Consider the following 14,740-nt stretch of genomic DNA (forward strand, 5'->3'; position numbering starts at 1 on the left):
GGGAAGTGCAACATTATAATCCAGTTTGGAAAAACCACATTTTCTCAGAATCCTGTTTGTACTATTTTACTCCTTTTGTGGAATGTACTCCAAATCTTCTGTTTAAAGAGTTATTCTTTCTTAAATAAATAGTGTATCTAAATTTTAGAAATTAAAATTGCAGTTAAGGCGGCATTTACCAAACTGGTAAGAGCTTATGAGACTGCAAAACACAACTAGGTCTGTTAAAGCCCTACATGTTAAGACTTTTATTTTTCAGAAGATAGGGTACTTTTACTCTATCTAAACTGACTGTCCAATGTGGACACATCCCTAGATCAGCACTGTCTAGTAGAGCTTTATGCCATGATGGCTATGTGCTAATAACTAGCCATAGATGGCTACTGGGCATCTGAAATGTAAGCCTACAACTGAGAAGTTACTTCTGTTTTTTTTTTTTTTTTTAATTTTTAACTACACACCCGAGACTAATGGCTATGATACAAGCAGGACCAGCTAACACCTTGTAGAAGCCCAAGTATCATCACCTGAAAACAAACTGAGGGGAGGGAAGAAAAAACAAAACCAAGCAAACAAACAAACAAAAAAAAAACACTTCTCAAAATAATGCAGTTACTTACGTTTGGGGCTGGGAAGGGTCATCCCCCAAAGAAACGCTCTCCCCTTGGATTTCATTGAAACACTTCTCACAGAAATGATACCTGTCGGCAAGAAGGCCATACTGGGGTGAACTGTTCCGTTCACACAACACAGCCCAAGCCAAGCAACGAAGCCACCAATCACAGCAGGCCAAGGAGGGGGACGGGAGCAGAGAGCAGGTCATCAACGGCGACAAGGACATTCAATGATGCAGATTTATGGGCCCCACAGTTTGGGTTTTTTGGTTTTGGTTTGGTTTTTTGTTTTTTTTTGCAATCAAAGCCAAGTGCAGACAACGACAAGCATGAGGGAGAAAAAAAAAACACAAAACAAACGAAGAAATGAGGGATTGCAGGACAACAAAAAACATAAAAGCAAGACAGGACAACACAAAGCAGAAAGCCAAGGCAAAGCACAGATTAGCATTAAATATCTCAACGGGATCACAAGTAGCAAATGATTACAGCAAATAAAATAAAAATGTTTCACTTACACAGACCCATATCCTTTCACTTCACTAGCTAATGCTACTTGATGTAAATAATCAGGAGAAGGAAGAATGATAAATATACCAGAGAGGAGACTGTCACTCTCACCACTACCTAAAGATGGCAATCACACACTTCTTTTTCCCACTTCCAAAAAGAAAAACAAAAGAACCCAGTTGGGCAAGGCACAGTGGCGCACGCTTCCTCAGGAAGCTGAGCCAGCCGGATCGAGTTCAAAGCCAGCCTCAGCAAAAAGAGAGGTGCTAATAAGCAATTTGGTTAGACCCTGTCTCTAAATAAAATACAAAACAGGGCCGGGGATGTGGCTCAGTAGTTGAGTGTAATCCTTGGTAACTAAAAAAAGACCCACTAGGGATACAGTAGAAGGAAATAATTTCTCCAAAAACAAACGATTAAAGAACATAAAATACAATCCTAAAGTAGCCTTAAGTAAAAAAGATAGTTTTTCTCTGAATAGATTCCACACAAAGTAGTTAAATACACATTATACCCATTATATACTTCAAAAGGGCAGGGGGAAGCAGCAGTGTATTCAGGTATGATTAAATGTGCGTTGGTAAGAAATAAAAAAAGGGGGCTGGGGTTGTGGCTCAGTGGTAGAGCGCTCGCCTCATACATATGAGACCCTGGGTAGGATCCTCAGCACCACATAAAAATAAACAAGTGAAATAAAGGTATTGTGTCCAACTAAAAAATATTTTTTAAAAAAGTACTATACAGTGTTGTTAAAAATCCAAAAATGGCATAAATCAAGATTACGAGGAAAGTTTCACGCCAGTTGTTACCTGAATTTTTAAAAACAACTTGCTTATGTAACTTTAGTCTCCCTTTCCTTACTTTCAAGGAATTAAAAAAAAAAAAAAAATCTGGATTCTAATGCCTACAAAGTATTAGAAGTAAACAAAGTTTGGGTGAGTTTAAGGCTAAAATGCATCTGTAGTACACAAGTTCAACAAAACCCCAACACCATGGGCTTGGTATTATTATTTTTAAAAAATTTTTAAGTTGTTGATATACCTCTATTTTATTTATTTATTTTTATGTGGTGCTGAGAATGGAACCCAGTGCTTTACACATGCTAGATAAGCGCTCTACCACTGAGTAACAACTCCAGCCCCAGGTTTGGTATTATTAAAAAACTAAAGGCATTTAACTACCCAGCCCTTCTGCTACTACTGTCAGAAACTGCAAAATAAACATCCAATGCAAACTATATTGGAGCCTCATTATTGAAAACAGGAGATTAATCATGTTTAAAACAGATTCATGAATGCAATTTTTGTGATTATTGGTTACTAACTGAGCAGGAGAAAATGCTTAGTTCATTACAAGTCTACCAATCTCCACAATACCTGTTTTTTTTTTTTTTTTAGAGAAGTCAGGTACAGAACTATTTTGAAGGTTTTCCTTTTAATTTACTTGAAGAGAGCAAAGCAAATACTCTTTAAATCCTATTTTCATCTCTTCTAAGAGCTACTAAGGGATAGGCCACACATAGAAAAAAAACATAACAAAACTAAACACAACACCTAATTTTAGCCACGTGCAGTGACACACGCCTGTAATTGCAAATTGCAGTGGTTTGGGAGACTGAGACCTCAAGCAACTCAGCAAGACCCTATCTCTAAATAAAATATTTGAAAAAAAGGTTAGGGATGTGGCTCAGTAGGTTAATGTTCAATCCCTGGTACCAGGAAAAAAATATAATAGTAATTAAAGCCAACAAATTTTAATTCAAAGTTTTAAAGTAGGCTGTGGCAATTAATAAAAGCACAACATAAAGAGATGTGGAGTCTGGATACAGTCCCGGGAGCTCACAAAGTTGCGTATCTTCCCAAGGTCTTGGGTTCCTCCTGTATACAAAACCCAGGGCTGGGGTATAGCTCAGTATTGCCTAGCATGTGTTGAGGTCCTAGTTTTAATCCCCAAACAACAAAAAAATAAAAAAAAGTAAATAAAGGCCCAGACAACTCAAGCAAGGGTATTTTTTTGCTAAGAAATTTTATAATTCTGCAAGCAAAGGCAGAAAACAATGATAGAACTTGTGGTGTACAGGTGTATTCAAGCAAGTTACCATGATGCATGTGTGCTTGTTCAGCTGCATGCAACATCCTAGACACGAGGACACATGAACTGCAGTCTACATGTGGTCAAGCTTACCTGTTCTGGTAGCTGTAGTAAGTAGCATCACGAGGGATTGTGCATAACTGTTTGCCATAGCAACACAGTGTCTGTGGAGAAAACTCCAACTGCAAAAGAAATATTTTGTTAAAGAGCACACACAGTGTGAAGTGTGAGTTAGAATAGTCACAATGGAAAATCTAAACAAGAGTTAGTGATGTCTTAGTTTTCATCTATGTTAATTACAACAGACTTCAGTTTCTAAAAAACATTATAAGTTGAAAGTTCACCATCTGAGGTAGACCAAGCAGTCTTTTATTTCTGTCCCACTCCACAGACCCCACTAGGACAAGTACAGCTCAAACACTGTAATTGGGTATGCAAAAGAAAGCTAGTAGATATTCTGCAATGTACACATACAGTGGAACAGGAAAGAGCCCCTATTCCAGATGAGCTTAGTCTGATGATTTGGCATTCTAAGGTCTAGTTTGCCATATAATTCATGTCTGTGTACAAAATGTCTTTACAGAAAGCCCATTCTATACAAATAATATATTACTGTGATGTGTGAAACTAATAATAAACAGTGCATTTAGAGAAAGGTCCTCTTGGGGCTGAGGATGTAGCTCAGTGGTAGATTACAGGCCTAGCATGCCTGATGCCCTGGGTTTAATCTCCAGTACAGGGAGGGGAGAGGGAGAAGACAAGAGGGAGAGAGAGAAAGACATCTTATAATTTAAAGGCAGATTTGAAAGCCATTTCTTACCTTTCTGCCACAACAATATCCAAGGCTTTGCATGACTGGGTCAATTTCTTGTTCAAAGACCTCAGACAGCTTGGAACAGTATTTGTATACCCGTGAAGTTTTCCGGTTATATAGCCAGGCATTATTGAACATGAGCCAAATGTCATCCACATATTGCCAAGGCTCTTGATACTGTCCAGTGTCTAACTTCCTCTTGATGGTAGAAAGATCCATGGGGCTTTTCACAATATCAAAGTAATCCTATAAGGACAAGTGACATCCAAAAACATTATTCACTCTTTGGGCAGTGTATTTGAGGCAGAATGGAGTACTCTATTATACTCTTTAACTTTCCATTTAATTGAAGTTTTGACCTGTCTATATTCCTAAGAGTAGACTAATATCCATCACATCTTCAAATCAGTTTATATACACATGAAGTGGTACAGAGGGCAAGGAGAATAAAGCTAGCAGGGATTCTCAAGACAGTAGGCTGATGGTCCCCAAAGTAACTCCAGCTTCTATGCCATAGCACACATGAGATTGGTACAAAGAAGACAAGTCCTAAAAACTCACTGGAAGGGGCCTATACAAATGAGGAAATGAAGCCCAGAGAACTTCAGTGCTACATCTAAGGTCAAAGGAAAAATGAACTCCCGAAGGATTTTTGCCCCTGGAAGCACTCATGTATCCTGTCTAATAAATTTTAAAATCTTCCAATGAAAGCTGCTAGCAGCCTGGTGTATATAATGGCATTTTTAAAAGGACACAAAACTGGGCTGGGGATGAGGCTCAAGCGGTAATGTGTTCGCCTGGCATGTGCAGGGCGCTAGGTTCGATCCTCACCACCACATAAAATAAAGATGTTGTGTCCAATGAAACATTAATTATTAAAAAATTCTCTCTCTCAAAGGACACAAAACTAACTTGGGTCCACCATAAATGATAATACCCAGAAATTCTACTCCTAAAGTTGTTACCAAAGAGAAATATAGACATATCTACAATAAAAACATGTACATAAATATACAAAGCAGTGCTACCCTCAATAGCCAAAAAGTGGAGATAACCAAAATGTCTACCAATTAAACAATGAATAAATGAAATGTGGTACTATCTATTATTAAAGCACAAAAAAGGGATGAAGTATTGATTTTTTTTTTCATTTTAGAGATGGGGTCATGATATGTTGCCCAGGCTGGACTCAAACCTCCTAGTACTCCTGCTTCAACCTCTTAAAGAGCTGGATTATAGACTCATGCTTGAGGTACTGACTGATGCTATAAAATGGCTGAACTCTCCCCAACTGCCCCCTAAAACTTGAAAAAATTACACTAAGTCATAAAAGATTATTGTGTCCACCTACAACTAAAAAAAAAAAAAAAAAAAGAAAGAAAATTAATTAAAATTATGGTGACTGTTGTACAACTGAGAATATATACTAACTATGAACTTTAAATAGGTGACTTGTATGTGTATTACACCTCAATAAAACTGGTACCAAATTAAAACCAAAGAAAATAAATACTTACAGGGATTCCCAGAAGCTGAGGGTCCACAGGTTGACGAAAGGGAAGGGATTCTGGGTCCTGTCGGTAAAGTGCCTCTAATGTTGGCATCAGTGCCTGTCGTAGTTCTTCTGGTTTGAAAACTTTAAAAGTACATTTAAATTGATTATCAATCGAAACAAACCATTAAAAAAAAAAAAAACATTCAAGCTGAAGTTTAAGTATCTCAAGACTCACAAAATACCAAAGTGATTATACTGGGCTAGAGGTATAGCTCAGCGATGGAGTGCTTGCCTAGCATGATCGAGGTCCTAGGTTTACTGACTAGCATAGAAGATGACTACACTGTCCTCCAGGAAAGGGCTTGTTTCCTGATTCTAACTCCTGCTCTTTACAGGCAGTACCTTCAAAACAGCATGACTTGTCACCACAATTATAAGCTCAGTTAATTTTCCAGTCATAAATTCAGTTAACACATACTCAGCTAAGTAGAAAGAGAAGCCAAGGGCAATTAAAAATCTATGAAGAGATGTCACAAAATAATAGTCTGAAAGATACAGGTGGTAAGAGAACAGAAAATGTTCTTTCATGACACCAGTATTTACGTAACAAAGCCAGAAATAGACCTGATTCTATCCTATCACTAAAGGAATTGAAGGCACTCAAAAAGTCTCTGATTAAAATACTTGATGTTTTAGAGCCGAGGAGTAAAAGTGGTGTATTATTTTAACAGTGGATACTAGGGTTCATGTGTAAAATTAAAAAAAAAAAAAAGAGAGAGAGAGAGAGAGAGAGAGAGAGAGAGAACTAAATTATTGTTGTTAAGAATAAGAGTCTTGGGCTGGGGATGTGGCTCAAGCGGTAGCGCGCTCGCCTGGCATGCGTGCGGCCCGGGTTCGATCCTCAGCACCACATACCAACAAAGATGTTGTGTCCGCTGAGAACTAAAAAATAAACATTAAAAAAAAAAAATTCTCTCTCTCTCTCTCTCTCTCTCTCTCTCACTCTGTCTTAAAAAAAAAAAAGAAAAAAAAAAAAAAGAATAAGAGTCTTGGTTATTCAAAACCTGTTCTTTTCCCAAAAGTCAAGAAAGATTTGCTAGCATTTCCAATGAATAGAATTAATTTAAGCCATCATTCAAGAAACTAGTGATTAAGGATTCAACTTTGAATAAATAAAAACAAAAACAAAATACGGAAGGCCTTGATCTAAAAATTAATTTCACCTTCAGGTACATATTCGTTAGTACTTTTAGATATTGTTCACTTCAGTGAGGAACTGCCATGAAAAAAAAAATTACACTACAGAGAGGAGAGAATTCTATCTCAGACTTCTTTGTACTCAAAATAAATGAGTAAACGTGTTAGATTTTTAAATTTTTTTTAGTTGTTGATGGATCTTTATTTATTTATACATGGTGCTGAGAATTGAACCCAATGCCTCATACATGCTAGGCAAGTACTCTACCACTGAGCTACAATCCCAGCCCTACAGATTAAATGTTTTGAAGAGAGATCCCTAATAGTTAAATACTGCATTTGTGGAGCTAGAATTATAGCTCAGTGGTAGAGCACTTGCCTTGCAAGTGTAAGGCCCTGGGCTTGATCCCCAGCACCATATAAAAATAAACAAATAAAAATAAAGATATTGTGTCCATCTACTAAAAAAAAAAAAAAAAAAAAAAAAAAAAGACTGCATTTGCATTTGTTACAACCTACCTACATTGAAATACCATCTCAACACTTAACAAATATTTTAAATGAAAAATTTTAAACTTGGTATTTTATGTCATATTTTTGGAAAATTTTTATATACATCATCTCTAAGATTCAGCAGATCACTACCTGAAGGATTACCAAGAGCCATAGAAGCTCTAGTTCTAGTTTTTGGGAGTTATCTGAGTTGAACACTCTGCCCAGGTACTATCTGGCTGAGTAACCTGGGGCTAGTTACTTAAACTTGCTAAGTCTTAGTCTTCCTGCCTGTTAAAAACTTCAGACTTAGGCTGGCTCAGTGTTGTGGCTCAGTGGTAGAACACTCCCCTCATATGTGTGAAGCCCTGGGTTTGATCCTCAGTGCCACATAAAAATGAAATAAAGGCATTGTGTCCATCTACAACTAAAAGAATATTTTAAGATAACAAAACGACCTTCAGAGTTGTGGTGTAGTTTTTAAGTGATAAAGTTGCTGGTCCTTGTCACAAAGAAGGCAAACCATAAATGCTACTGTTATTAGTGCTATTCTTTCCTGCATTTTAGTCAAGGATATAATTCAGCCATTTTTCTCTTCTGAAAAAGATAATTTCTCAAAGGTGCTAATGAATAAACCCTGAAGAAATGAGGGGCACGACTGACTCAGCACTCAAGTGCAAATACCTACAGGAAAAAAATTTTTTTTTTTAATAATAGTAAACCAAGCTCAGGGCCCCAAACTTAATGAAATTAAGTTACTAGTTATTTCTGAGGCCCAATCCTGTTCTATTCTGGGTCTTTGTTTTTTCTCTACCTCCAGAAACAGACAGCCTAAAAAACCTTACTCTTTTTCTTTGACTGTCCGGGAGCTGGAGAAGACTGGGTAGCTGAAGTACTTGGATGGTCTTCCTCCTCTTTTATTTCAGTTTTTAACTCTGTGCCTCTCTCTTCTGTTTCTGCAGGTTCCACTTTACAGTCTTCAGCTTTAGCCTAAAAGATAAGGTACATATTTTCTGTATTTCAAAAACATTCAGGTGGGAAACAATACAATTAATAACATAATTAACTCTCTCCCCTGGACATATCTGGAGTCTTTCTCACTGGAAAAATCAATGTAATTAGACCTAATTATCAGAATATTTTCCTACAATATATTTTTCTTTAAATCAGGAGTCATAATCAAATCATAGCAGTTACCTACTCTACTCTTACCTCTGGAATATCCTCCGACTGAGTGTCTGCTGGTTCTGATTGATCCACTTCCATTTTGGCCTCCAGTTTTACTTCCTGTGACGGCTGCTTCTCAGGAATGGCCTGAGAATTCACTTCTGTGCTACTAGTAGATGGAGGGTTTGACACCTGTCCTTCAATGCTTACAGCTGGCTGGGAAAGCTATAGAGAAAGAAGGGGAAACACACCAAAAGTTTGCCAATTACACAAGTAGAATTTAAGTTACATAGAATTACACACCAATATTTTGGCTAGTGCCATTACATATCCATTTATGGTGCGCAATTTAGGAACAGGAGACTAAGGCCTTTGTGATACAGATAGGCTGATTATTTTTTGCTAATTATCATTCTGTGGAACTATGTGAGTAGTGGAATTCCAAAGATGACTTTCTCAGAGAAGCTCACATGTATCAAAGAAATGAAACAAGCTAACAAAAGGATAACTATTTTTCTTTTAACCTCTCATTAGCAAAAGTTTCAAATACACAGAAAAGCAGAGAGAACAAATATAGTGAACTTCCTTACACAATGATTATTTTGAATTAACGCAAGCATGTGTTGGAATCCCTGGCAATTTTAATCTTTTATTTTTTTAAATAATATTATTATTTTTTAGTTTTCGGTGGACACAACATCTTTATTTTACTTTTATGTTGTGCCGAGGATTGAACCCATCGCCCTGCGCATGCCAAAACCGGCATGCTACTGCTTGAGCCACATCCCCAGCTCTGGCAATTTTAATCTTTCCTCGAAGACTTCCCAATAAGAAATGTTACAGATCTGGAGGAACTAGCTCAGTGGTACAGTGCCGTGTGCAAAGCCCAAAGTTTTATTCCCAGTACTGTATTAGGAACAAAAAAACGCCATAATTAGTTGTATTTTTCAAATCTACCATATTAAAGAAAAAGATCAAGCAAATTTGATCTTTTTTTTTTTAAAACATAGCAAATGATTTTATTTAGTACTTTTGTAGCAACATTGTCTCTTAGACCATTCTTAAGACTTTAAGAAAGAAACCATGATGTAAAGCTTTTTTTCTTTCTTTCTTTCATACATGACAATAGTGGAGTGCATTACATTCATAATTATCCATTCACAGCAATTTTTGTAACTCTGTATATAAAGTATGTTCACACCAAATTATGCCATTATACATGAGCTCTCTTAATTCTTTATGCATACAATTCTTAGTACACCTTTATACCACCATTTATCATATTTCTGTCTGTATGTATATAAGGTATGTTGACACCAAATTCACATCTTCAAAATTTGGTCTTTCTATATTTTGCCCTTCCTTGTTTTTTAGAGGTTACAGCTGGGACTTAATTCACAAACATGACTGAGCTAAAATATTAGTATCAATCATCAAGGCAGAAAGTCTAAGCCTTACAGAGTTCTTTAAACAGAGACTCATGTACTAGATGAAAATTTGGACCTCTTACCATAAACATAACCAACCTGTCACAAAGAAGCTACATGTTGTGGACCTATAATTCTTTCACCTTAGATCACTTTTTTCTTTTTTGGTGGAGGGGACGGAACCCAGGGCCTTATGCATATATTGTACCACTGAGTCTTACTCCCAGCATGAGGTTAACTTTCTTTTTTAATTTTGTAGTTATAGGTGGATGTCTTTATTTTACTTTATGTGGTGCTGAGGACTGAACCCAAGTGCCTCACGCATGCTAGGCGAGTGCTCTACCTTTGAGCCACAACCCCAGCCCTAATCATAACTTTTTAACTTTGTTTAGAGCTACAGAGTGCTGGCATGGTGATACAGACCTATAATCAGAACAAGAGGACTGCAAATTCCAGGCCAGCCTCGGCAACTTCTGTCTTAAAGAAAAAGTAGCCAGGTGTGGTGGCGCATGCCTGAAATCCTAGCGGCTCAGGTAGATAAGGCAGAAGGATCACAAGCTCAAAGCCAGTCTCAGCAATGGTGAGGCTTGAAGCAACTCAGTGAGACCCTGTCTCTAAACAAAATCAAAATAGGGCTGGGGGGGCTGGGGTAGTGGCTTAGTGGTAGAGTGCTCGCCTAGCATGCATAAGGCACTGGGTTCGATCCTCAGCACCACATAAAAACAGAATAATGTGAAGTAAAGATACATAAATAAATATTTAAAAACAAAACAAAACAAAAACCAAAATAGGGCTGGGGATGTGGCCCAGTGGTCAAGTACCTCTGAGTTCAATCCCCAGTACCCCCCCTACCAAAAAAGAAAGTACGAGTAGTAGAAATAGTGTGTGTGTGTGTGTGTGTGTATACATTTATATAAATATAAAAAGGCTGGAAATGTAGCACAGTGTTTGTGCCCAAGTTCTATCCCCAACACTGCAAAGAAAGAACAAACAAAAAAACAACAGTGCTACAAAGACTCAGAAATCCATGAACCCCAGGTCCTTCTATGCTAGGCAACAAAATAGAAAAGGTTCCATTCTATCCATGAAGAAATAAGAGATGAAATAAGACTAGAAATAGTGCACAAATAAAATACAGAACAATTTACGTGATTCTGTGTAAGACCCAATCTCCGCTTACCGGAGTCGCAGGCTGTGGAGGCAATAGTGGTGCTGTTGGTGTGGGAACAGAGGCTGCTGTACTTTGCTGAGAGCGAGGCTGCTGCTGGGGCTGGTCGACTGAAGGAGCAGCAGGAAGTGAAGGTTGCACTTGGGGAGGAAGCTGGGTTGTTGGTGGTGTAGGTGTCTGTCTGGATGGGGGATGCAGGGCCTGGGGCTGTTGTCCAGGTGGCATGGCAGGAGGTGTAGGAACAGGGGCTGGAATTGCTGTTGCTGGTGGCTGCTGAGCCCCTATGCTTGGGGGAGTGTGGTGAGGTGTTGGGGTACGACTGGGTACAGGAGAGGGTGAATTCTGATGGAGAGCTGGCTGAGGGAGAGGGGGACAGTGAATGTGGCTCCCTTGAGAACCTGGAGGCATTATAGGAGAGTTCACTGGACAGGAAGAACTGGACATTTGTGCCTATTAAATTGAAGGGAAAAAAATATTTATATAGACAGGTTATATATTTACGACATAAAATGATTAAACAGAAAGCAGCAAGGTCTCTATTTTAAAATACCCTATAAAAAAATCCTATTGCTGGCCCCCCAGATGATGATGATGATGTATGATGACACAACTGATTTAGTACTTAACCCAAAAGACTTCAAACCATCCAGGAGAATGGTTTTATCAATGCAGGGGCACAGGAGACTTGAGTATACAGAGTTCCTGGGACCTTTCTATCCTCTCTTCAGTCACAGTTCCTCCTTCTACATTGCAGTCTCACTAAGCTTTCAGTTCTAAAAGTGTTTACTCCTCAAAAAATGTTAAAAAATCACTGAGGGGTTGGAGATGTAGCTCAAACGGTAGCGCGCTCGCCTGGCATGCGTGCGGCCCGGGTTCAATCCTCAGCACCACATACTAACAAAGATGTTGTGTCAGCCGAAAACTTAAAAAAAATAAATATTAAAATTCTCTCTATTTCTCTCTCTCTCCTCTCTTAAAAAAAAAAAAATCACTGAATAATCTCTTCATGTTCTGAAATCCAAAACTGTTAATAAACAAATAAACAATCCTGTTTTCTCTCCCTAATTCTCTGCTGCCACCTTTCACTGTAAAAACCTAAATCAAGAGAATAACAAAGTAAAAAATCCATTTGTGAAACATACTTGAGACACTGGTGCTTGACCGCTGGATGGAGCCAAAGGCATATTTGTTACATTCATTCCCTGTGATGGGAACTGAGTTTGGGAGAGGAACTGGCTCTGGCTGGAAGGCTGCTGCATGCGAGGCCCATAGCCCATAGGCTGCAAAAAATCAGAGCAACAAAATGCTTCAACATAGTTCTACTACAATTGGAACTATCAACATCTCTGGCTTTGTTTCCAGACTTTGTTTCCAGCAAAGAAAGGCAAAAAGAACAGAATACATGCAGAAGTGAGAGTACCAAGGGAGAAATAAAGTTGTGGAAGAATCAACTCTTATGCCAACGTTTAACAGAAGAGCCTCAGTGTTTACCCAAGCCTGCTAAAGAAATAATAAGAAGATGGGTACAAAAGCACATTCTCTTGGTACACAAATATACCTGGAACTCTGACAAAGTATCAAGGCAACTGTGTGCACACTGTTAAAAGTGTAGAGTGAATTACACTGAGCGTTCTGCTCCTGTTACTGGTATTGTAATAACATCAACAATAAGATTCTAACAGGTAAATCCAAAATATTACAAGTGGTTGCTGAATCTGACAGGATTGATGATATGCAAATGCTCTAGTGATTGTTAAATCTCATTTCTAAAATTGCTCTACATAAACCCAGACTTTTATTGAATTACTTTTTACTTTTTTGCAGTACTAGGAGTTGGACCCAGTAGTGTTCTATACATTGGGACACATCCCAAACTCTTTTTATTTATTGAGACAGGGTCTCATTATGCTGCTGAGAATGGCTTTAACTGGTGTGCACCAGTAGGTAGGAAATATAGAGTACCAAGAGGAAAACTTCATAAACAAAGAAAAGCCACTGCCTTATAAATCATAAAAACAGGATGCATGGTTAAATATGACAGATTAATGAGATGTAGTAGTAAATGCTGGAGAACTTCAAAAAGGCCCAAGAAATGGTGGCACCTGGTAAATATAAAAGGCAGGCTGAGATATGGGACAAAGGCAGGAGCTGGCTGGCTGGCTAAGACTTTACAGAAGCAACCGCAAGATGCTAAGTCTCTACTCTCCAGTTTCTAAATCAGACAACTGCCTTTCTATTACCCTTGCAAAAGATCATTCCCTGCCTGGAGAGGGGAAAACAGGTACTAAACGAAAGAGGTATCTATAGAAAGTGTGAACGGTGAAACTCCAGGGATGGGGGGGAGAGGGACCGACTGTTTTTTGTCAGCTATGATATATACACTTTAGCCATTTTTTTTTTTAAGTTACAACCCACTTCTGTGGCCATTATCTAAACTTCAAAATTATTACCTACAAAGTGTTTTAATTTACTGTAGTTTAACCATAATTAATTCCTCAATGTACTTAATACCCCCTCTCTCCCCCTAGTTCAGTACACAAGAACTGGGCATAGTCATACATGCATGTACTCCTAGCCATGGCAATTACTAAGGAGGCCAAGGCAGAAGGATGGCAAATTTAAGAGCAGCCTTGGCAATTAACTGAGATGCTATCTCACAATCAAAAATTTAAAAGGCTGAGGATATAGCTCAATATTAAAGTACCCTTGATCCCCAGTACTCACACTGCAAAACTGAGTACATAATGCCACTTCCTTAACATGAATTTTCTTCAACTTACATCCACTTATTATCTCAGGATTAGAAATTAGGAAAAATTTCTAAAAAGTACTTTCTAGGTAAACAAGATATGCAAAATTTAAGGGTATTAACATTTCTTTCCCAGTTGTGGTGTACTATTTAGTTCTTGCCATATTAAAACTATTCTTATCCTGAAACACATCATTTTATCATATTTATAAAAAGCCAACTACAACAGATTTGCAGTGTAAGAACAAAATCTTGTAGTTTATGATATGAAGTAAAAACGAAGAAAAAAGATTTTTAATATATAAGGTAGAAGTCAAACAGATTACCCAAAGAAGTCAAACTAACCGGGTTGAGAGTTCCAGGCTGGGCCAACTGTCCATGGTGCTGAAGAGGAGAGGTTTGCCGGGGTCCAAGAGGGGCCTGGGGCATATTCATCTGACCGAACTGATTTAAACCTGTGAATTCATGTAAAACATAACATCTGAATACCTTGAAGGAAGTGAGATATAGGAGGTTTTTTTTTTTTTTAAATATTTCATTTTTAGTTGTAGTTGGACACAATACCTTTACTTTATTTTTATATGGTGTTGAGGATTGAACCCAGGGCCTCCAACATGCCAGGCAAACACTCTACCGCTGAAGCACAGTCCCAGCCCCAAGATAAGAATTTTTATATCTGATTCTGTGTAATTTTCTCAGGATTAATAACAAAGACTTTCTTTCAACCTCATAACTACAAATGAATATTTCATTCACAACAGCTGAAGAAGTGGATTGTTAACTAACATAGTTTCTAAATGAAATTTTATAAGCTGCAGTCATTTCCAACTTAGCCAGCTGTTTTGAAATAGATGTTTTATCATTTACTTGTCATCCCCAACGCCCCTTCCCCTGTGGGCTTCCAACCCAAAAAAGTTTTTTAATTTGACAAGCAGGTAATTTTGATACTTGCTACTGGTCTAAAGCAAGAAAAAAATATGGCAAGTATAATTTTATAGTACACCAGAGACTGTTAA

The 14,740-nt window shown here is 37.9% G+C and overlaps 1 protein-coding gene across 2 annotated transcripts in view; it reads right to left on the reverse strand.

Annotated features, from left to right (window-relative positions):
• The window catches only part of Ep300 (EP300 lysine acetyltransferase), an 81,275-nt gene that overhangs the window by 17,469 nt on the left and 49,066 nt on the right, over positions 1-14,740 (reverse strand). For both annotated transcript variants that reach the window (XM_005322217.4, XM_021724399.3), the window contains 9 exons: positions 14,070-14,179; positions 12,118-12,255; positions 10,988-11,425; positions 8,426-8,605; positions 8,059-8,203; positions 5,547-5,665; positions 4,036-4,275; positions 3,309-3,397; positions 621-701 (listed from right to left, as the gene is read on the reverse strand). In XM_005322217.4, coding sequence (XP_005322274.2) covers positions 621-701; positions 3,309-3,397; positions 4,036-4,275; positions 5,547-5,665; positions 8,059-8,203; positions 8,426-8,605; positions 10,988-11,425; positions 12,118-12,255; positions 14,070-14,179 — 1,540 coding nt within the window. The remainder of the gene's footprint in view (positions 1-620; positions 702-3,308; positions 3,398-4,035; positions 4,276-5,546; positions 5,666-8,058; positions 8,204-8,425; positions 8,606-10,987; positions 11,426-12,117; positions 12,256-14,069; positions 14,180-14,740) is intronic.

This window comes from Ictidomys tridecemlineatus, chromosome 6 (assembly GCF_052094955.1).
Source record: "Ictidomys tridecemlineatus isolate mIctTri1 chromosome 6, mIctTri1.hap1, whole genome shotgun sequence".
NCBI classification, from domain to species: Eukaryota; Metazoa; Chordata; class Mammalia; order Rodentia; family Sciuridae; genus Ictidomys; species Ictidomys tridecemlineatus.